Source organism: Coregonus clupeaformis, chromosome 37 (genome assembly GCF_020615455.1).
Source record: "Coregonus clupeaformis isolate EN_2021a chromosome 37, ASM2061545v1, whole genome shotgun sequence".
Classification (NCBI taxonomy): Eukaryota; Metazoa; Chordata; class Actinopteri; order Salmoniformes; family Salmonidae; genus Coregonus; species Coregonus clupeaformis.
In genome coordinates, this window is record NC_059228.1 from 12882567 (window position 1) to 12907062 (window position 24496).

The 24496-nt window shown below is 44.0% G+C and overlaps 1 protein-coding gene across 3 annotated transcripts; it reads right to left on the reverse strand.

The window, feature by feature from the left end:
* Positions 1–10729: 10729 nt before the first annotated feature.
* LOC121553423 (synuclein) lies at positions 10730–24228 on the reverse strand. Of its 3 annotated transcripts, none has more exons than XM_041866520.2 (6): positions 23842–24228; positions 18839–18880; positions 18561–18688; positions 17545–17589; positions 14165–14242; positions 10730–12211 (listed from the first exon to the last, which is right to left on the reverse strand). In XM_041866520.2, the coding sequence occupies exons 1-5, from the start codon at positions 23960–23962 to the stop codon at positions 14195–14197; spliced, it is 384 nt and encodes a 127-aa protein (XP_041722454.1). In that variant the 5' UTR covers positions 23963–24228; the 3' UTR covers positions 10730–12211; positions 14165–14194. The 3 variants fall into 3 exon arrangements, with proteins under 3 accessions (XP_041722454.1, XP_041722453.1, XP_041722455.1); XM_041866519.2 differs by having other exon boundaries at positions 17521–17589; XM_041866521.2 differs by lacking the exon at positions 17545–17589 and having other exon boundaries at positions 23842–24224.
* Between the last annotated feature and the right edge of the window lie 268 nt (positions 24229–24496).

Here is a 24496-nt window from a genome sequence, read left to right on the forward strand (position 1 = left end):
CATGCCATTATCTGGCTGAGACTGCAGCCTGCTATGTGAGACACTCACTACAGCACTCCTAGAAGTCTGTAAAGTGAGGTCTTTATAAGGTACACTTAATACCTTTTATATACCTGCCTTATGTGTGCGTTCAGCAACGCACCATGGTGGGCTGAGCTGCACTCATAGTGGTAAGAGAGAGAGCGAGAAAGGTCGAACGCTCTCGGATGTATTATGGAAAAGGGGCTCTTTTTTGACAGTGTCAAGTAGAGCCAACTCTTTATTACACACATCAACAAAAAACATTCTCCTCCATACACTCAACGGTAGGGTGGGGGGGGACAGTGGGCTCGGTCACAGCAGGCGCTGCGCCGTCTTCTGTTCTCTCCCCCTCGCCTGTCATAAACGGCGTCTCTTCTGGCCAGGATGGCCGGGCGTCTCTTCTGGCCGGGTGATGCCAGGATGACGCTTTAATGACCTCTCTCGCCGGCACCTCTGGCGCTGCAGGGGGGCGAGGCCCGCTCCCTTGCTGCTGGAGGCCGCTGTCTGACGCCAAGCTGTAGCGAGAGTAACGGCCGCCCTTCATCATATCCACTTCCGGGTTGGAGGGAATGGGGGGCAGCTTAATCTCCCGCTGTTTAGCAGCCCACTCAATGAGACCTGAGAATTCAGAGCACAGAGAGGCTGTGGCGTCATCATCCAGGGATGTAATGACCTCACAATTTCCTGAAGGAAAAGGGGTGTTAAACATCTGGGTCAGTGTAATGAATTTTTCCAATAGAATATTCATTTCTTCCCCAATAGCCCTGTCATCTCCTGAGTCAGCGCCTTCAGATGATGCCTCAGAAGCTGAGACTAACACTGATAGCACATCCTCAAGAGGAATATCCTCCCTAAAAATGCCCAACGCTGCTTCCTCTCCTTCAAAAAAGGAGGGTGCAGCTGGCGCATAGTGGGGGATTAATGAGGCTGTCCCTGGCGTGCTGTGTCCCTCAACCCACGAAACATATGTCGGGGGGGTCGACAGCCGCCAAGGGGAACAGCGACATTGAGCTCTGAAAAGAGCTTTTGTTAAATACTTACCCTATGGATAAGCTTGGTGTGCTCATTGTAGGACGACGTCGATGATCTGGAAAATCGACGGCGTTTTCTTCGTCCTGAGTCTTCTCTTCGTCTCTTCTTGGCTTCTTCAGTCTAGTCCAGTCGCCTCTAGATAAAGGGAGGCAGATTGAGGGGAGGCATCCCCTCTTATAGGGACACCTGTACTCCTATTGGCTGCAGGTGTGTGCATAATTTTGTCTCAGGCTGATGCTGCCTTAGGGCAGAGGGTAAACCAATAGGAGCAGAGCTCCCCTATGGGGCGGAGCTCCACGATATAGAACTTGCTGTTTTTAGGGATATGTTGAGAATTACATGAGGAAAATGTATCTATGAGATAAGATGATAATTATTACCTTTTTACAAATAGTTTTTTTAGTATGGCTATTTAGAATTGTATAAGAGTAGCCAAGTCAGTTGAATGAGAGAGAGAGCCAACTGAACTGTATTGAAGAGAGATGCACCAGATAAACATAAATATTTTTTAATCTTCAAAGTTTCAGACTCCCTTCGTTCTTCTCACCATACCTTATCCAGATCCCAAGCAAGGTTTGAGGGTACACTACACTACTAGACCATGAGACCATGTGTGTTGTGGTTTTTCACTATGAGTTGAAGGGATTTAAGAGGGTACTATGCCTACGCTTTGCCATTGCAGAGCAAGTATTCAATGTTGCGTTATGTGAGTACCATAAATGGTCACTTTACCCGAAAAACGGTGGGACAAAGACCATCATAATGTAAACAACTACCATGCTTTCATGTTTCACTACATGCTGCTAGGGTAGGGGAGGGAATGGCCGGCAGGGGATGTAGCTCAGTTGGTAGAGCATGGCGTTTGCAACGCCAGGGTTGTGGGTTCGATAAAATAATGTATGTGCTAACTGTAAGTCGCTCTGGATAAGAGCGTCTGCTAAATGACTAAAATGTAAATGTAGTACAAAACCATGGTATGTTTTTCATTGTACTACCACTGTTCATTTGTGTACCATGGTAGTTAGTTCAATGAAAAAAATAGCATGTTTTTTTGGTCACTACCATGGCAGGAAAATACCATGGTATTTGCACCAGTACCATGGTATTATCCTGCCATGGTAGTGACCAAAAAAAACATGCTATTTTTTTAATTGTACTACCATGGTACATTTTTGTAAGGGAAAGAACACATGTTCAATTTAAAGAGCAACTGCCCCTAAAAACCAACTTCTCATTTATAAAACAGCCTATGTGGCATCGATATGTGTCACGCCCTGGCTCTGGGGACACTTGTATGTTGAGCCAGGGTGTGAGTTTCCTTTGGGTATTCTAGTTTTTGTATATCTATGTTGGCCAGGGTGGCTCCCAATCAGAGACGGCTGTAGCTCGTTGTCTCTGATTGGGAGTCATACTTAGGTAGCCGTTAGGCATTCATTGGGTGTGGTTTCTTGTTCCGTGTTGGTTTGTCAATGTAACCAGGGACGTCACGTTTTCGTTTTGTTTTTTTGATCATCTATTAATAAATATGTTCGCATTCCACGCTGCGCCTTGGTCCTCCTCTGTTCCCGACGATCGTGACAGAAGAAACCACCAAGACTGGACCAAGCAGCGTGTCCAGGAGCCATCGCCAGGGAGATCTCTAGCAGATCTCCTTCGCCTCCTCGACTGGGTCAAGCCGGGTGAGGAAGAGAAGGGCCGGACTTGGAAGCAGAAGGGCGAAAGTCTGGCGAGGGACTTGGAGACCTGGTCCACGGGTAGGAGAGACGGCCAGAAATTTTTTAGGGGGGGGCTCACGCCGTGGACGACGGGGCAGCAGGGGGCCGCGATGGAGCGGTTAGTAGAGGAGGCCGCCAGGTTACGGGGGCCACTGGTCACAAAAGGGGAGGAAAGTGTAGAGGCACGGCGAGAGGTACTGGGGTGTGTTACCAGTCCGGTCCGGCCCGTTCCTGATCCCCGCGTAGGGCCAGTGGTATGTGTCCCCAGTACGGTCCGGCCTGTTCCTGTCCCTCGCACCGAGCCTGTGGTGTGCGTCGCCAGCCCGGTTCGGCCTGTTCCTGCTCCCCGCACCAAGCCAATGGTACGCGTCGCCAGCCCGGCCCGGCCTGTTCCTGCTCCCCGCACCAAGCCAATGGTGCGTTTCGTCAGCCCAGCTCGGCCCGCTCCTGCTCCCCGCACCAAGTCAGTGGTGCGCTTCGTCAGCCCGGCTCGGCCCGTTCCTGCTCCCCGCACCAAGTCAGTGGTGCGCTTCGTCAGCCCGGCTCGGCCCGTTCCTGCTCCCCGCACCAAGTCAGTGGTGCGCTTGTCCAGCCCGGTCCGGCCCGCTCCTGCTCCCGCACCAAGTCAGGGGTGTGTTTCGTCAGCCCGGCTCGGCCCGTTCCTGCTCCCCACACCAAGCCAGTGGTGTGCGTCGTCAGTCCGGCACAGCCCGTGCCTGTTCCACTGGTGCCTGGTTCAGCACCGGTCAGCTGCTTCACGCCGGACCTAGAGCAATCCGCTCCACCAGTGTGCAGTCCAGCTCCGGCCAGCGGGGCCAGACCGGACCAGGGGTACTTTGGGGGGTTGGAGTGGGGATCAGGCCCGGAGCCGGATCCGCCGCCAAGGTGGAGTGCCCACCCGGTCCCTCCCCTGTGGTGTTTGGTTGGCGCGGCCGGAGTCCGCGCCTTTAGGGGGGGGTACTGTCACGCCCCTGGCTCTGGGGACACTTGTATGTTGAGCCAGGGTGTGAGTTTCCTTTGGGTATTCTAGTTTTTGTATATCTATGTTGGCCAGGGTGGCTCCCAATCAGAGACGGCTGTAGCTCGTTGTCTCTGATTGGGAGTCATACTTAGGTAGCCGTTAGGCATTCATTGGGTGTGGTTTCTTGTTCCGTGTTGGTTTGTGAATGTAACCAGGGACGTCACGTTTTCGTTTTGTTCTTTTGATCATCTATTAATAAATATGTTCGCATTCCACGCTGCGCCTTGGTCCTCCTCTGTTCCCGACGATCGTGACAATATGAGTCAAACATTTATTCTACTGTCAAAATTGACTACAAAGTGTAAATAGGATAATTTTGGTCATAAAGTCAGTCTTGTCCAAAACTGAGTTTTGTACCTGAGTATGTCAAAACGTTAAAGGAAGGTTGGGTTTATTTAAATCCTGCCCACAGCTGGCCGCACACAGGTAATCATCAATTGCAGCTGCACGCAACTCAATGTTAATGCTTGTGGTAAATTTGGATTAACTTTGGATATCCCTATGGGGCTAGTTAGGGACCATCAGTAAATTACACAATGTACATGGGACAATATGTTAAAATTCCAATAGCTCGAAATTTCAATGACTTAAAGGGTGTCTGTACTTCCTGATTTGGCCTTGTTATAGATTTGATTAATAAAGAAATGTTAATGAGTTGGTTTGGAGTTGGTTTTGGGGTGTGGTTTGATGTGGTTGACAGATTCACTACATGGAACAACAGACAGTCCCCAAAAAATAATCTAAAGGAAGTTTGTTCTGAAGTGTCTGTCCTATATCTTAGATATAAGAAAGATCAGGAAACATATTTTGTTTGGCACTAAACAGGCTCCTTTATACTTCCATTAATTTTTTCAACTGGTACCAGGGGACCTTCAGACGAGACTTGTGAGACCTGTGGGCATCCCAGAGCAGTGTGTATCCCAAACAGTTTGGATGCTACAGACAGAAGTTGTCAGATCCGCTGTACTGAGTCCCAAGACGCTTGTGGGCATTGTATAGCAATACGGAGAACACCATCGTGTTCGCGAGAGTCTCATCTGTCCATAGAGGGGTCAAAACAAACAGATCACCGACCATTTGGAATCCCACCGTACCTTCTCCGCTATGCAATCCGGTTTCCCAGCTGGTCATGGGTGCACCTCAGCCACGCTCAAGGTCCTAAACGATATTATAACCGCGATCGATAATAGACAGTACTGTGCAGCCGTCTTCATCGACCTGGCCAAGGCTTTCGACTCTGTCAACCACCGCATTCTTATTGGCAGACTAAATAGCCTTGGTTTCTCAACTGACTGCCTCGCCTGGTTCACCAACTACTTTTCAGATAGAGTTCAATGTGTAAAATCGGAGGGCATGTTTTCTGGACCTCTGGCAGTCTCTATTGGGGTGCCACAAGGTTCAATTGTCGGGCCGACTCTTTTCTCTGTGTATATCAATGATGTCGCTCTTGCTGCTGGTGATTCTCAGATCCACCTCTGCGCAGACGACACCATTTTGTATACATCTGGCCCTTCATTGGACACTGTGTTAACAAACCTCCAAACGAGCTTCCATGCCATACAACACTCCTTCCATAGCCTCCAACTGCTCTTAAACACAAGTAAAACTAAATGCATGCTCTTCAATCGAACGCTGCTGGCACCCGCCCACCCGACTAGAATCACTACTCTCGACAGGTCTGACCTAGAGTATGTGGACAACTACAAATACCTAGGTGTCTGGTTAGAATATAAACTCTCCTTCCAGACTCACATTAAGCATCTCCAATACAAAGTTAAATCTAGAATCGGCTTCCTATTTCGCAACAAAGCCTCCTTCACTCATGCTGCCAAACATGCCCTCGTAAAACTGACTATCCTACCGATCCTTGACTTCGGCAATGTCATTTACAAAATAGCCTCCAACACTCTACTCAGCAAATTGGATGTAGTCTATCACAGTGCCATCCGTTTTATCACCAAAGCCCCATATACTACCCACCACTGTGACCTGTACGCTCTTGTTGGCTGGTCCTCACTGCATATTCATCGCCAAACCCACTGGCTCCAGGCCATCTATAAATCACTGCTAGGCAAATCCCTGCCTTATCTTATCTCACTGGTCATCCCCAAAGCCAACACCTCCTTTGGCCGCCATTCCTTCCAGTTCTCTGATGCCAATGACTGGAACGAACTGCAAAAATAGCTGAAGCTGGAGACTCTTATCTCCCTCACTAACTTTAAGCATCAGTTGTCAGAGCACCTTACCAATCACTGCACCTGTACACAGCCCATCTGAAATTAGCCCACCCAACTACCTCATCCCCATATTGTTATTTATTTTGCTCATTTGCACCCCAGTATCTCTATTTGCACATCATCTCTTGCACATCTATCATTCCAGTGTTAATACTAATTGTAATTATTTTGCACTATGGCCTATTTATTGGCTTACCTCCATAACTTGCTACATTTGCACACACTGTATATATATTTTCTGTTGTATTTTTGACTTTATGTTTTGTTTTACCCCATATATAACTCTGTGTTGTTGTTTTTATCGCACTGCTTTGCTTTATCTTGGCCAGGTCGCAGTTGTAAATGAGAACTTGTTCTCAACTGGCTTACCTGGTTAAATAAAGGTGAAATAAAAATAAATAAATACGTTTGTAGGCCAAACCGTTTGGACGCTACAGACTATTTTGTGAGAAGACTGATTTTCGGGATGTCTCATGGTCTGACAAACACTGCTCTAGCTCTGTCACCTTTCACCGCAGATGCGGAAGTGCGACATAGGCAGATGCAGTGGATTGAGGCGCATCCAATGCCAAAAAACATATCTCTAGCTTAAACTGACATTTGTATGGGGATTTTTTATTATGCTAATTAGATGTCCGTGGGGGCGCGGACGTCGACCTCAGGGTTTAAAAAATTAAAAACGCAGTCCCCCTCTCAAGAGCTTAAATAAAAAAAAAGTACTATATTAAATGCCAAATGAAGTAACATGGTTGACGATTTCATCTTAAATCAGCCATAAATCCCCTTGTGACAGGGGGAATAGCAGCTTGTTGTGTGCAATAGGGAGGGGCAATTGAATGCCAGCTTCACAATTTTTTTTTAGATTGTTAAAACATTTCTAGCCTGTCTATCTATGGGTAACAGGATTAACATGTTATGCTCGACCCGTTCAGTTTTCCACCACAAAACACAAGAAAATGGCCAAAAAGATAGAACCTGCTCACCTGCTTTTACAATATGATTTGACTATTAGAATTTCTTTAGATTTCTATTTATTTTTTATAAATAGTTTTATCATAGTAGCCCTTTCCTGCAGTCAATTACCAAATGCACCCTCTTTGGCCTCATGGGTGGAATGTTACTATGCTGATCAAAAATATCATGCAACATGCAACAATTTCAAAGATTTTGCTGAGTTACAGTTCATTTAAGGAAATCAGTCAGTTGAAATACATTTGTTAGGCCCTAATCTATGGATTTCACATCACTGGGCAGGGGCGCAGCCATGGGTGAGCCTGGGAGGGCATAGGCCCAACCACTTGGGAGGCAGGCCGACCCACTGGGGAGCCTGGCCCAGCCAATCAGAATGAGTATTTTATTACAGACAGAAAAACACCTCCAGACCCCCCACTCCCCTTCCCCTCTGACGATCCCGCAGGTGAAGAAGCCGGATGTGGAGGTCCTGGGCTGGCGTGGTTGCACGTGGTCTGCAGTTGTGAGGCCAGTTGGACGTACTGCCAAATTCTCTAAAATGACTTGGAGGAGGTTTTTGGTAGAGAAATTAACATTTAATTATCTGGCAACAGCTCTGGTGGACATTCCTGCAATCAGAATGCCAATTGCATGCTCCCTCAAAACTGTGGCATTGTTTTGTGACAAAACTGCACATTTTAGAGTGGCCTTTTATTGTCCCCAGAACAAGGTGAACCTGTGTAATGATCATGCTGTTTAATCAGCTTATTGATATGCCACACCTGTCAGGTGGATAGATTATCTTGACAAAAGAGAAAATGCTCAATAACAGGGACGTAAACAAATGTGTGCACAAAATTGTAGAGAAATAATATGTTTGTATTTATGGAACATTTCTGGGATATTTTATTTCAGCTCATGAAACATGGGACCAGCACTTTACATGTTGCATTTATATTTTTGTTCAGGTGTAATTAAAAAAATAGTAATAATTAATAAAATAATAATAATTAACGACAAAAATCTGGTGTTTCTATGTCAAACAGTTTGGTTATATTTCATTTTTCTGTGATAAATATAAAGTGTAATATTGGGATGCAAACTCAAAATTGAATACATTTCAATTCTATCTGACATGGTACAGGTGTCTTCTTTTTTTAAGCCCATAAGCATGTGTGTGAGATGTATACTTTTTTTTCAAAGTAGATTTGTTTAAGACTACCAAGAATCACTCTATGTGACCCTGATTTAGCCCACTGCTGTAAAAGGTTAAAACGAGAGTTTAGTTCACGTAACCTTAAAATGAGGGACAGGTTGTTGTTTTTTTGCCTTAAAATGAATCACTAATCACATTAAATAAATAATAATCTTCAGAAATGACATTGTCAAAGCAACAAAATAACTAAGCCTTTAAAATGGTGGTGAAAACATGGAGAAATGTTGGGGTTAAGTGGATTAAAATCTTCCTAGAAGTCACAGAGGGTGCACAGAGGGACATGTCAATATTCAAAATGTTGGCACTTTAGCAAATATTTATTCATATTAAAAATAAGATTTATAAAATGTTCCATGTGGTCAATATTAAAGGGAACAATTTCTACTTAAAATATTAAAGGGACTCATGATCAGAGATGAGGGGTGGCATCGGGCACACATCGAAATATAGTCAACAACTAATTCTAAAACACTGAGAAATATAGACATTTCATCGATTAGACATGACCCTCCCCTGGACTAAATTAAGAAATACTAAACCTTCCCCCAGACTGAAATTGAAAAAGCATGACCCTCCCTCAAATTCCTCCATGTACCCCATTCTGTAAATTCTGAAAGGTCCCTAAGAATAGGAACACTTTGCAATGTGAAGCCAGTATGATGAAACCACATTAAAATGCCTCTCCAGTTTAATTTCATTGGAGCCCAGTAAATCCTGATTTCCTGCCAGTGTCATGTTGGAACATGTAAATTATGTGCAAATGTTATCGACCACATGAACACACACTCTCTACAATCTCTGGCTGTGAGTGCTGTACATACACTCAGTGGGCAGTTTATTAGGTACACTCATCTAGTACCGGGTCAGACCCCCCTTTGCCTCCAGAACAGCCTGAATTCTTTGGGGGATGGATTCTACAAGGTGTCGGAAACGTTCGTTGCTCAATTGGTATCAAGGGACCTAACGTGTGCCAGGAAAACCTTCCCCACACCAGCACACCACCGCCACCAGCCTGTGCCATTGACAACAGGCAGGATGGATCCATGGACTGTTTATGGCAAATCTTGACTCTGCCATCAGCATGATGCAACAGGAATTGGGATTCGTCGGACCAGGCAATGTTTTTCCAATCCTCAAATGTCCAGTGTTGGTGATCGCGTGCCCACTGGAGCCGCTTCTTCTTGCACCGTTCTCGGTAAACCCTAGACACTGTCGTGCTTGAAAAGCCCAGGAGGGCGGCCGTTTCTGAGATACTGGAAAAGGCACGCCTGGCACCGACAATCATACCATGCTCAAAGTCGCTTAGGTCACTCGTTTTGCCCATTCTAACGTTCAATCGAACAGTAACTGAATGCCTCGATGCCTGTCTGCCTGCTTTATATAGCAAGTCACGGCCACGTGACTCACTGTCTGTAGGAGAGATACATTTTTGTGAACAGGGTGGTGTACCTAATAAACTGTATACTGTATGTTTGAATGTGAGTGCATCGTGTGTGTGTGTACACATGAGTGTGTGTCCATTCATCCATCCATGTGTGCGTGTGTATGTGTGTGTGTATGTACTGTATGACACGTGTGTGTGTTCATGCTTTGAGTAGTGAATGTGTGTATGCTTCTTCTTCTATCTCCGGGGAATCACTCTCGGATGCAAATGGAGGTTCAGGACATGTGGCTTAAATAAGTAATAGCTCTGTGACTGTTTTGAACAAAAGCCAAGCGCACTACTCTGCTTTCACCACTGAACACCGGGTGGCAGTTGGGAGAGCGTGTGACGATGATCTTTCTATTGCTGCCACTGCTCCTTTGCTGTTTGTCTCTCTGCAGATCAATACAGCCAGCCAGCAAGTCAATAGAGAGCCCTGCTTCAATAGAATAGCAGAATAATCATCCAGTTTACACTGTATGGTATTATTTATAGAGGCAGTAATTATGCTCCACTGCACAGATAGTCTGGTGAGTATGGAAATAGAAAGAGGGAAATAAGATAAAGATGTGAGGTGGTGAGAGAGAGAGAGAGAGATAGAGAGAGAGGAGAGAGAGATAGAGAGAGATAGAGATAGAGAGAGAGATAGAGAGTGAGAGAGAGAGACAGATATATATATATATAGAGAGAGAGATAGAGAGAGAGACAGAGAGATAGAGAGAGAGATATAGAGAGATAGAGAGAGAGAGTGAGATATATATATATATATAGAGAGAGAGAGAGAGAGAGAGAGAGAGAGAGAGAGAGAGAGAGAGAGAGAGAGAGAGAGAGAGAGAGAGAGAGAGAGAGAGAGAGAGAGAGAGAGAGAGAGAGAGAGAGTGAGATATATATATATATAGAGAGAGAGAGAGAGAGAGAGAGAGAGAGAGAGAGAGAGAGAGAGAGAGAGAGAGGAGGCTGAGAATAATAAAGGAGTAGCCAACAATATCACGTATGAGAGAAGGTGTAAATAATGAAATGAGCAGTCTAGGTGTGTTTGCCCCAATTTGGTATTGTCTCAGGAAATTATTATCCCATAATGAAAGATCATAAAACAAGACATAAACAAACAAGTACTTTGGATTTAAACAATATTTTATTTATTTCAGTTCAGTTGTACTGTTTATAAAATAAACAGTCTGCTTTGATGCCAACATATATTTGCATTTCTGTGTGAACGTGTGTGCCAGTGTGTCAACTCTAATTCTTGGATAAATGTGTGTGATATGTGAATTTTTATTTGTGTGCGGTTATGTTTTTAGTACCAATGAATGTGTGTCTGGATGTTAGTAAGGCAACATGCAGTCTCGTTTCAGATGGCTTCAAACGCCAAACACTGTAATGGTTTAAAAGACCTGTTTTAGCCACCGAGAGCAGACAGACAGGGGAGGGGCCAGGGCACATTGTTGAGTGACAGGAGGTGTGGCTTGTATGACAGAACAGTGAAAGCATGATGAAGGGGTGGAGAGATTTGATTCCTCGGAGACCATATGTATGGGATATCAAGAAGAGGAGGCTGGTGGGAGGCGGTATAGGAGGATCATTGTAATGGCTGGAATGGAATAAATACTGAATCTGTGGGAACCTTATACTTTATCTTTAATCTGATCACATACAAAAACGCCTCAACAGATCTTATTTATTGCCTTTCATTGCAACTAGTCAAACAAATTATAGATAAAGGCCATTGCAAACTCCTGATGTAACTTTTCTCTCTTTGATAACTCTATAATTGCAGACCCAGGTTTGGGTGGAGAGACAGCAGGAAACACCACAGACTGTATCTGTTTATCAGATACATAGTTCCCATAGTACCCTGCATGTACTGCAGCCCCATTGCAGGTGTGAGACTGGGTCATGTGATGGGTCATGTGAGTATGGGGAGTAAACAGACAATATGTCATACTGTTAACCCAGATCTCCACTTTCACTCTGACCCTGAACCCTGATCTGTCATAATAAGGGATAGGGGATGTCAGGCATTAAGACACAAGGGGTTAAATATACACAGGCTTCAAACACATCTTAATCAACAAACCTGACCAAAGCATACACTGATATAAGTACATCTACAGTATAAGTACAGGTGTTGCGTTAGCTTACAGCGTGCACACTACCAGTAAGTCTCACATTGCCGAACCTCTAGGGGAGGAAGAAAATTATTGTTCTGCAAAGTCTTTCTCAATGTCGTGGTGTGTATGCGTGTGTGTACTGTATGTGTGGTAAGGTGATCTTGAGTGATGGGCGCAGGGGATGGGGGGTGAGGAAGGTCACAGTGGTAAGGTGGGTAAATGTCTGGGATGAGGTATATGGACAGTAAAGGCATTAGGGTAGGAATGTGTAGAGTGTGTATGGTGAGGGTTGTTGTGGCTGGGGAGGATTTTTCCATTTGTTTTTGTTTCCATCGAGTCACACAAAGAAAGCATCAGAGAGGAGACACTGGGAGCGGTAGTGTTCCCCAGGGCCCATGAGGTGGCGATGGGAGACGCAGGACAAGCAGCAGCTAAAACAGACGAGGGAGGCCGCTGCTGATCACTGAGGTCAGGACCAACTCTCCTGAGATTGAGAGGAGAGGGAAATAAACATTTTAATATTGTGAGAGAAGCAGAAGTCACAGATTTCTACTGCAGATGGTATTCATCAAAACGGACTAGCCAACTTGTCTGTTTTGGCACAGTAGTGGATTATCTGGCAGCTTTGGAGATATGGATGAATGATACCCTGGTGTAACAAATCCTCTAGCTCACATCTAGCCCCATACCTGTCACTGTATGGCCATTATGACTGTGTGAGTCTGTGTGCTAGGGCTTTTTGCCATGGCCCTTAAGTTAAACTCTTTACCTTTACATGTTAGTAGATCGCCTGCTGTTATTCGGACACTACATCAAATGTCACAGCAATTTTAGGACCCCTTCAAGCACATCAAATGAACATATCGCTATGATGCCACCTTGCTCCCTGACTATACATAAACACTTCCACATTTTGTTACGTTACAGCCTTATTCTAAAATTGATTATTTTTATATTATTTTCATAAATCTACACACAATACCCCATAATGACAAAGCGAAAACAGGTTTTTATAATTTTTTGCAAATGTAAAAAAAAAAAAAACAGAAATACCATATTTACATAGTTATTCAGACCCTTTGCTATGAGACTAGACATTGAGCTCAGGTGCATCCTGTTTCTATTGATTGGCGTCCACCAATTAATTGGATATGATTTGGAAAGGCACACACCTGTCTATATAAGGTCCCACAGTTGACAGTGCATTTCAGAGCAAAAACCAAGCCATGAGGTCGAAGGAATTGTCCGTAGAGCTCCGAGACAGGATTGTGTCGAGGCACAGATCTGGGGAAGGGTACCAAAAAATGTCTGCAGCATTGAAGGTCCCCAAGAACACAGTGGCCTCCATCATTCTTAAATGGAAGAAGTTTGGAACCACCAAGACTCTTCCTAGACCTGGCCGCCCGGCCACACTGAGCAATCGGGGGAGAAGGGCCTTGGTCAGGGTGGTGACCAAGAACCCGATGGTCACTGACAGCTCCAGAGTACCCCCTCTGGAGATGGGAGAACCTTCCAGAAGGACAACCATCTCTGCAGCACTCCACCAAGCAGGCCTTTATGGTAGAGTGGCCAGACGGAAGCCACTCCTCAGTAAAAGGCACGACAGCCCGCTTGGAGTTTGCCAAGAGCCACCTAAAGGACTCTCAGACCATGAGAAAGAAGATTCTCTGGTCTGATGAAATCAAGATTGAACTCTTTGGCCTGAATGCCAAGCATCACGTCTGGAGGAAACCTGGCACCATCCCTACGGTGAAGCATGGTGGTGGCAGCATCATGCTGTAGGGATGTTTTTCAGCGGCAGGGACTGGGAGACTAGTCAGGATCAAGGGAAAGATGAACGGAGCAAAGTACAGAGCGATCTTTGATGAAAACCTGCTCCAGAGCGCTCAGGACCTCAGACTAGGGCGAGGGTTCACCTTCCAACAGGACAACGACCCTAAGCACACAGCCAAGACAACACAGGAGTGGCTTTGGGACAAGTCTCTGAATGTCCCTGAGTAGCCCAGCCAGAGCCCAGACTTGAACCAGATTGAGAGACCTGAAAATAGCTGTGCAGCGACGCTCCCCATCCAACCTGACAGAGCTTGAGAGGATCTGCAGAGAAGAATGGGAGAAACTCCCCAAATACAGGTGTGCCAAGCTTGTAGCGTCATACCCAAGAATACTCCAGGCTGTAATCGCTGCCAAAGGTGCTTCAACAATGTACTGAGTAAAGGGTCTGAATACTTACGTAAATGTGATATTTCAGTTTTTGCTCTGTCATTATGGGGTATTGTGTGTAGATTGATGAGGGGGGAAAAACAATTTAATCAATTTTAGAATAAGGCTGTAACGTAACAAAATGTGGAAAAAGCTAAGGGGTCTGAATACTTTCCGAATGCACTGTATATGTCAACACGCACACAAACACACGGAAGCACGCACACACAGAACCCACCCCTCTATAGAAGTACAAACACACACTCTTCTACTGTCCTGCCTGCCCGGCCTGCTCAGCTCCCTGTGAGAAGTCACCCTGTGTGGCACAAACAAAGAAAGCGGATTAGCAAGAGAATGAATAGATATACCATCGAAAAGATTACCATCTCTACTACTATCGCTACTACTACTTCTGCAGCCGCCTGTTGCTGCTACAGAGGAGGACGGTGATGACAACTTCCTCTGACGCAATCTCCAGCTGAGCATGTGAGTAATGGACTTGGAGGAGGGTTAAGCTTGAGAGAAATGTAGATGTTAGTGTATTCAAACCACGGTTCTGGTTAATCGACATGCACAGGTATCTCTTTAGTAGGGTAGTTATGGCTTCAATGGCAGACAATGAATTGAGATATCAGGGGCTCAGGCACTCAGGAGAAAATATCCTTGATAGTTTCCTCATTAATTGATTAATGCCCAACAATTACCACTGCAATCATCTGTATTAGGATAGAAATTATAATTATGACTCCCGGCATGGAATTATGATATTAGTTTAGTGAATGGTCTGAAGTTTGATTATCAAGTTTGATTATGATTATTCATGATTCCTTGATTTGGTTATAGAAATATTAATATGATCAACCTTATTGCTGTGGGAATAATTATCACCAATATAATTATTCTTATGATTATAATTGTGGGTAATAATTCTAGCAAGAAGTTGCTACAATAATGTCCTTACCACATACTATAACAGTGACTGAAATTGTGATAATGAGGATGATTGTGCCATATCATGGTCTGACAGTCTACAGTTGTTTACTTTGACCTTACCTCTACTGTACTCTCTCCTACAAAAGGCTTTTTAGTGCCTTTGAAAAGGATCATATAATAGAGCCGGGAGAGAGAGATGGAGAGATAGAAGGAGATTGAAAAAGGAAGCGGGTTGATTGCCTGCTGCGGTGAGGAGCGATGGAGAGATTGTTAGGGCTGTGGATTTAATTACAGATGGATCTTCTTGCTTTATATTACAAAGAGCCTGAGAGAAGAAATGGCACACAAATGTGCACACACACACGCACACCGGCATACATACACGTACACCCACGCATGCCTGCATGTTCACCCACACACACAAACAAAAACAAATAACATATTTAGTGGAATTAAGTAATGCTATCATTATGCTGCTAACAAACAAAGACCTTGTCCCAGAGTACACTCTATCTGTCCTGCAGCCATAGAGCCCAACCTGCTGGGTCAGAGGCAGGAGAAGCATGTTAATATAGCGGGGACACAGCCATCTTTACCGCATGACAAATGACCACAACACTATACTGGAGGGCAGCTTTTAAGTTAACCTTCATCAATTTAATATTTGAAAGGTATCTATACTCTACCTTTAAATTCGTTGCATTATTTCATTTATATGCACACTTTTTTTTCAATGGTCTGTATTCCTTTGAATTCATTGTATGATTTGGGATTGGGGGCTTGTGTTCTGGCAAAAAAAAAATCTCAATGGGGCCGATTCAGATTTAGGAAATGTACTCCTTTCCTACGCACTCCTTTCCTACACACTTCTCAGTATTTGATATTCAGACTTGAGTGGCTACCTTGCGCGCTCTGAATACATTTAATTCAACCACTAAAAACCCTCTCACTTGCTGGCCAACAGAGTTTCTCATCGAGTTTTCATTCAGTAGGGTTTTCAGTACATTCATCTTAAGCCATCCCTTTAAATATGATGTACCTTTAAGTTAGAATTCTTTTGACACTCACTAGAATATATAGAGAGAAAGGGTTCAGAATATTAGATATCAATGCTAGAAAGCCATCTAAGTATATACATATTCGTCTCCGTTTCAGCACCAATTGGTAGATAAAAAAATACTCTGATTTTGTAGATTATTTAGGTTTAGGAAATGATTTATGAATCATAAAAAACAGGTTTGGAGAGCCTTTACACACGAAAGAAAGAAAACTGTGGTTTGATTCATTCTGAAAATGTTCACATTCAGTTCTTCAACCCATGGTAATGTTGGTAGATTAGTGTACATAGAATTCTAACAGGGAGAATAGTGTAGAATAGTAGGCTATACCCTCGTCTATTGCCTGCACTAACCATGGAACTGTGTGATGATGACAAGGTCAAGTATTTATACCCTGATGAAGACAGCTTGTCTGTCGAAACGTTGGTTATTAAGATATTAAATTATTGCATCTGAGCTCCTAGAGTGTGCGGCTTTCCTTTTCTTTTTGAAGGTCAAGTACTTCACCATGCATCGGGTTCAAACTGCTATGGCTTGGTCTGTGTGGCGCTCCATAACGACTTAATTAGACTACATGTCTTTTTTTATACTATCAACTGTTACTATTGATCCTCAGCAACAACCACACGGCCATGATGGCGTTTACATGGGAAACAAATGAAGTTAAACGAAACAATGTAATTAAATGGAATGATAAAGTAGTCTATACCAACTGAAGGGAACTAACAGTAAATTGGCAGTTGAATACATGTGGTTATTAGGCCTACTGATGGTCGATACTGATAGTGGCTAATATTTAACATGACAATTAAGACATTTGAGAGTGCCCATCCCTGCAAGGTAGAAGGCCGTACAATTTGAATTTGAATTCTGCATAATGGCACAGCATTTCTTAAACTTTACTGTGGGAAAGTTAATATGTTGATATGCTTCAGTTTGCTGCCATATGACAAGTGTCATTTGTATTTACAATTCCCTTATCCAAACACATTACTCATTTACCTAGCTCTTATCAATAGCTCTTATCAAGTTGTAAATTATAGTGCACGTAGAAGGGTGTTATTTCTATCGTAAAAAAAAGAAAGTAGATGCTTTTTCCACTTGGAACCGGTAGGTTCGCTAGACGTTATTCATGGTTTCCTCGCGCATAAAGGTGGTGGAATTATTAGGGAATTAAGTCAAGGTCAGAATATGGTGTATCTGTAGACACACCTTCATTTATTTGATCTCCATCCCAAACAAATAGCGGGTCAATAGCATGCTAAAGTTCAAGGTCAGAATACGCATAGAGAGAAAAGTGCATAAAAAGGAATTACGTTTCATTTACGCATGCTTCACTTGGGTTGGAATTCTCCCCAGTGTGAACATACATTCACAGCTTGAGGAAGTATTTGCTCATTTGGAGCTGAGCAGTCGCACATCCATGTGTCCCCCTTCAAACCAACCAGCACCCAAGCACTACTGTAGTCTACCAGTCAGCATCCAAGTTGACTGCTAATTACTGCAAATAAAGTCATGGTGCTTCAATCATAAGAAGGCAATAAAGGCAGCAAGCATCATGCAGTGCATTCGTTCATTCATTCTACTAAACTCCACCACACACCCCTTCCAAACCAAAACCAGCCACCTCATGCTCAGCCTTTACAGCTACGGCTTCTTCCTGTCCCTGTTCCTGCCAGACACCCCAGTTATGGGTGGAAAGAGAAGAAACAATACAAGTTACCAACAACACTCACATACAGATATTCACAGACACGAAAGGTCCCAGTAAGCTTTGATACTTTTACTCAGCATTCCTTATAACTGACGCTAAAAACTGAAATTTGTTCGAAGTCAACTTCGAACAATCAGTGTTTTTGACCAGGATAAGATTGCTGAAGGAAGGACATGTTGAAGACTCCTCTCCTGGAATCCCAAGGCTGATCTCAAGTATGTTATAACCAGGGTTGCAAAGGGGAGGGTATAATACTGGAAACTTTTGAAGTTTACCAATAAACTACCAGAATTTGGTAACTTTCAAGGAATATGGAATTTTATCAGATGACATCTAGTGGCCTTTTGGGGTACTTCAGGGCATTTTGTAAGTAACCATCTGTCTTATAAAACCATACCAAATGTAACATATCATGCTAATTTGAAAGTCCCTGGATTTATGTTTACTGTGTTACGTCTAGTCTATGAGACCAGGCTGTGGGGCCAAACTGGTGAGAGTTGTGAAAAAATACAATAGTTGGAAAAGTTATAATACAACATAAAGTTGTAGAGTTAATAGAAAATAATGGCATTGTTGATTAGATGCTTTTTTCATTCATTAGGCTATTTTCTCTTGAACCCTATGGTCTATCCCCTAGAAACTCATGGACAATATGGACACAGATATATATAGAATAAAATAAAGAATACTATAAACGAATACATTTAGTTATTCAAGTATAAATTACCAAAGTTACCATACATGACCATAGATTACCTGTTAATTACCGAAGTTTCCGGTAACATTGGTAAATTACCGGTAGCTTTGCAACCCTAGTTATAACTGTATATGGCTCTAATTCAAGCACCTCCAAGCGACCAGCCCACAATTCCCTGTAGAGGAAAGGAGTTTGTCATCTTCACAATATGAAAAGACAAGATGTGACTCACCTGGTTCACCAATCCAGAGTTCACCGCCACATTCTCCAACCCCTCCACTGTTTGCTGAGACAGCTCATTGGCCCCGGAAACCGTTGCGTCCCCAACAATATTGGCCTGGTCAGTCGTTCTCTGGGCCACTGGGAAAAGGGGACAGGGAGTTGTCGTACTTTGTCCTTGGACCAATGTTTCACCTCAGAATATGGTTTGTGAAAAAACCTCAGAGTCTGACCCCTGTATAGTCATGAAATGTAATGCAGTGTATTTTCAGTGGGTAGTGTTGCGCTTACCTGTGTTCACACCTGCTACCATCCCGTCCTTTGTCTTGTTCCCTGTAAAAGAGAGAAACATCCTGCTTAAGAAGAGGTAGAGGATTTATGTTTAAATATCATTTCTCAAACTCAAAGCGCTTAACATTGGATGGGGGTAACTCGCCCCTTCCACTATCAATGCATAGCATGCAGCTTCATAATCATATGGCAACATGGAATAGCTCAGTAAGGACACCAAGTTTTGTACAATCTACTGTACACTCCCCTACCAATTTATTTGGATAGTGAAGCTAACATTTTTTATTTGAGGGTAATTTCATACAATACACAATGTTTAGTATTTGGTCCCATATTCCTAGCACCCAATGACTACGTCAAGCTTGTGACTCTGCAAACTTGTTGGATGCATTTGCAGTTTGTTTCGGTTGTGTTTCAGATTATGTTGTGCCCAATAGAAATCAATGGTAAATAACGTATTGTGTCATTTTGGAGTAACTTTTATTGTAAATAAGAATAGAATAGGTTTCTAAACACTTCTACGTTAAAGTGGATGCCACCATGATTACGGGTAATCATGACTGAATCATGAATAATGATGAGTGGCACAAAGATCATACCCCCAAGACATGCTAACCTCTCACCATTACCAATAACAGGGGAGGTTAGCATTTTTTGGCGTATGATATTTATGCCTCTGTAATTTTCTTACTCATCATTATTCATATAAACAAAACATTATTCATAAAAACAAACTGCAAATGCATCCAACAAGTTTGTTGAGTCACAAGCTTGATGTAATCATTGCGTGCTAGGAATTAATACAAATATAAGTGAATTTGTCCAACTACTTAAAACACCTTCAAATGGAGGGGACTAGATACATAAAGTGCTTTCATTTCTAAACGATAAAACAGATATGTATGAAAATACCCTCAAATAAAAGGTGTCATTCTGTACTGCCGACTCATGAAAAATGATATCTCATATCCAAAATGCTGGAGTACAGAGCTAAATTAAAAGTTTTACCTTTACTGTCCAAATAAATATGTAGGGGAGTGTATAACCCAGATCAACATCTCCAGGCTTCCCTAACACTTCAATACTTAATGAATTGGGCACATAGAAACAGTCTCCCTCTCTCATGGTTCTTTTATAGGGCCAGATCCTTGGTGTCTGTTTTAAGACCAATGGGTTCTGCTCAGCTGGTCCAGTACTATCTGTTCTCTCCCAGTCTCTCTGGGCCCTTTGGAGCTCAGCCCATCTCTGCCTCACAAAGACTCCTTGAGGAAAGAAAAGGTCAGTCATTCCTCCAGCCAAAGAACTGTATGGGTCGAGACCTGCTGGCCAGCCAAACCCACTCAACGTCCTCAATACAACTGGCATGGAGCATTGGAGTGGATTTCTCTCTCTCCCCCTCTCTCCTTCCCTCACTCACTCCCTTCCTCCCACTCAAATCACCAACACAACAAGCCGTTGCTCTGTTTCCCCTTCTGACCCTTTGAGCCGGGAGACGTGTCTGAAAGTCACTCCCAGTCCCCACACACAAACACATTTCTCTTGTCAAGCGTGTCATTGTTATTGTACACCCTACACGACAATGGGCTAATTTAGTACTGGGGACATGGACATTTCCATGGGCTAAAGTCCTACTGTCCTATGTAGAACACAGACAGACACAGGAGCCAGGCTATTGTACTGTCAATGCTGTAATCAATAGAGAGGAGGTAATATCACCAAGCAACCATCAATGTTGTAACATGGTCAGTTTTGTGAGGAATCTAGCAATCTGTGGTTACAAATACTTCCCCTGCAGCTGAGATGGTAGATACTGATACTATAATACATGACTACACAGCCACAAAATATATAATGCTAGCGTGATTATAAGCAAAGATAACAACTGAAATACAGGACGTCATTGTCTCATAAGAATGTGATAGCATCTTTGATTTTGTATGTAGTAATCGCTGCTCCCAGAACCAAATTTCACGTGCACGCTGGCAAGCTAATTGTTTAGTCTGTCACGAGAGATATATTTAGTATCACATGAACGCAACACTGCACAACAATGACATGTTTAGGGTGTTCATTTGAGGTGGGTTCCATTGCATCTCTCTCTCAATTCAATTTCAATTCAATTCAATTTCAATTTAAAGGCTTTATTGGCATGGGAAACGTATGTTAACATTGCCAAAGCAATTTAAGTAGATAGTAAACAAAAGTGAAATACATAATAAATATTAACAGTAAACATTACACTTAGAAGTTTCAAAAGAATAAAGACATTTCAAATGTCATATTATGTATATATACAGTGTTGGATTGTGTTTACGATGGTGTTTGTTCTTCACTGATTGCCCTTTTCTTGTGGCAAGAGGTCACAAAACGTGCTGCTGTGATGGCACACTGTAGTATTTCACCCAGTAGATAAGGGAGTTTATCAAAATTGGGTTTGTTTCGAATTCTTTGTGGATCTGTGTAATCTGAGGGAAATTTGTGTCTCTAATATGGTCATACATTTGGCAGGAGGTTAGGAAGTGCAGCTCAGTTTCCACCTCATTTTGTGGGCAGTGTGCACATAGCCTGTCTTCTCTTGAGAGCCAGGTCTGCCTACAGCGGCCTTTCTCAATAGCAAGGCTATGCTCACTAAGTCTGTACATAGTCAAAGCTTTCCTTAAGTTTGGGTCAGTCACAGTGGTCAGGTATTCTGAAACTGTGTACTCTCTGTTTAGGGCCATATAGCATTCTAGTTCTAGCATGCTCTGTTTTTTTTGTTAATTCTTTCCAATGTGTCAAGTAATTCTCTTTTTGTTTTCTCATGATTTGGTTGGGTCTAATTGTGTTGTTGTCCTGGGGCTCTGTGGGGTCTGTTTCTCTCTCTCTGATTAATTTACACCGTCGTAGTCTAGAGTTTCCTGACATCCTACTATGATAAGATGGTACTTATGTCAGTGACAGAAGAGGAAGCGAGACCAGAGAGAGAGGGAGAGAGAACAAAGTGGCTAAATGAATGTGGTGCTGAATGGACAGCGGCACAATCCAGACATTACGTGTGTGCATACATACGAAGGTAACTCTGTGACCTCTCATCTGTGATTGTGGGAGACAGCCTATACTCTGGGATAAAGCTTTTACCTCCCTCCCTCCCTCTATCCATCCATCCATCCTCTCTGCTCACCATCCTGTAGCACTGGGCCTTGTGACTGTCTGCCACCCACCCAAGAGCAGCTGAGCATCGGGCACAAACATACACATATACACACTAGGGATTAGCGCTCAGTGAGAGGCTGTGTAGATAAACAGAGGCAGCAGATCAGGGACAGGGGGGATTTGAGATGATTCTCCTCCTTTAAAAAAATCATAATCCATTCTCTCTCATACCGTAGATGACTCACACAGTAAAGTGCTTGATGGAGGCCTGGTGGGTCTTGGCTGTGTGTCAGCACGCTCCACTGCTCCGACACCACTGTCTCAGGGCACTCCCTCTTTTCTTAGCCCCGCAGCTAGCTCCCCTGGTAGGGCACTGGGCTCTCTCTATGGGTGTATGGCTGTCTGTGTGTGTATATCTGCTTGCCTTTCCGGTGTAGAATGCTGCCACTCTTTTAGCCGCCACTCCAATCCCTGCCCTGCCACCCCCACCTCCTTCATCCCACCACCACCCCACAGTCCACTTATCAGTGCTATCTGTCGGTCAGGATCACTCACTGAGAAGAGATACAGGCAGTGAAGGAGAGCCACTGTCTCAATACTGACTGTTGTTTGATCATAGACAGGCAGTTCTGACTGTCCCAGCCACAGTAAATCCAGTGATGTATTTGGATGGGTATATAGGGATTCACACTTTGACAGGGATGGGGGGATTAGTGCGCCTCATTCGCTTTCAGAAGAAGGGGAGAGAACAACAAAGATAAAAAAGGAGACTAAAATTAAGCTGATGATAAGATATCTGACTGAGCAGTAACGTTAGAGGTCAAATGATCTCTTTACAGTGCTGTGAAAATCAATAAACCAGTTAAATGTGATGGGCCCTGCCCTCTGTGGCCGAATGGCTCCACTAGGTCCTTCAGAAGAACGGGGTGGACCCCCTGTGGTGGTGATGATTTTTGATGAATGGATAAGGATGGATACAGCCTCCTCCTCTGTCTCTGCTTATTGACAACCAATTAATGAGAATCCCACTAACTGTAATTATTGGAATCTGAGAGTGCAACACCCATTCATTCATTGTCTTGTTACCTCATTCTCTTGCACTCTAGTTAATTCTCTCTCTCTCCTCCCCTCCGTTCACCCACCGGAAATAAAACCAGGAATCAGATGACTCTCAAATGTTTCATTCACTCGTTTATCCTTTCCCTCTTTCTCTCCTTCACTCTCTGCCATTTCCTCTCCTCCGTCTCCTCCAGGTTGTCAGTGCTGTAACAGGACCACATGGCATTAAACGTCTCAGTGTTCTGTATGAATCTGTGTATGATTCAGCGTTCTAATGTGTCAGTGTTCTCTCTATGTCTCGTGTTCTGTATGTGTCAGTAGTGCTCAGGTGAACTGTGCTGTGCTGGGTTGTGTTGGGCTGACGGGGGTTCTGACCATGGGGCTAGCTGCATTAGTCACGCTGTGAGACGCCCATGATAAATCTCACTGCTGCAGCGTGCAGACAGGCAGGTGGATGGGTGGCACAGCAGAGCCAAGTTAAAGTATTTCTCCCTTCTCTTGCCCCTCTCCTTCGGTCCTTCATCATCTTTCTCCTTTTCTTGTTCAACATTCCCTCCCTCTTGCTACACTATCTATGTTTCCATTACTAGTAATATTTAGCACATGCAGTGCCTGGTTGTCTGTCCCATTTTATTCAAACCTCGCAGACAGACTAGTACACTGATCCATCAAAAAACAAGCACACCAGGCAAGCATCACAGGATCAAAATGTGAACCAGATTATCCCACATAAAAACTGATGTACTATTTTCAGCAAACCACCTCTGTCTTTCCTCCACACCCTTCGCCATCATCATCACTCCTGTACTCACCCACATACATGACTCCCTCCTTGGTTTTGGCAGCTGCCTCCTCCACCCCTGCCTTGGTCTTCTCCGCTGCCGCCACGACGCCCTCCTTGGCCATGGAGAATCCTTTCTTCAGTGCATCCATGCTGGCCTGCTGTTACGGGGCTGTGTCTTTTAGCTGGCTCTGGCTGCGTCTTGGAGCTGGTGGATTAGGCTGCTCGGTGTGCCTGTCTGTGCCTGTCTGCGTGTGTGTGAGCGCGTCTGTGAGTGTGTATCTCTGCGTGGTGGGTGTGTGTGTGTGCGAGCGTACGTGCATGCGCTGCTCTTATGAGAGAGAGAGAGAAGCTGGACTGATCTGTACTGCTGAAGCAGATTGGGACGCCCTCAACAAGAAGAGCAGCTGAGCGAATGATATGGAGAGAGAAGGAGGGAGGGAGAGAGAGAGGGAGGGGAGAGAGAGAGGGAGAGAGATGGAGAGAGAGCGAGATAGGCTGTGAGAGAAGGGGGAGCGAGATGGAAAGAGAGATGAGAGAGAGAGAGAGAGAGAAGAGGTAAAGAAAGAGACAACAGCAAGTGGGTGAGGGGCAGAGATGGATTCCACAAGACACTGCTGTATTTTTCTCAGTCATGCTACCTACCCCATCTCTTCTGCTATCGTGCACACAGAGATACAAGTACA

What these genes read in the sequence shown, in the direction of transcription:
- LOC121553423 (XM_041866519.2), bottom strand. Translation starts at nt 23,962, where the DNA reads ATGGATGCACTGAAGAAAGGATTCTCCATGGCCAAGGAGGGCGTCGTG. An exon ending in GGTAGCAGGTGTGAACACAG is followed by an intron (nt 18,689 to 18,838) that starts GTAAGCGCAACA and finishes CCCTTTTCCCAG; the next exon opens with TGGCCCAGAGAACGACTGAC. An exon ending in CTGGTTTTGGTTTGGAAGGG is followed by an intron (nt 14,243 to 17,520) that starts GTGTGTGGTGGA and finishes TGTGCCACACAG; the next exon opens with GGTGACTTCTCACAGGGAGC.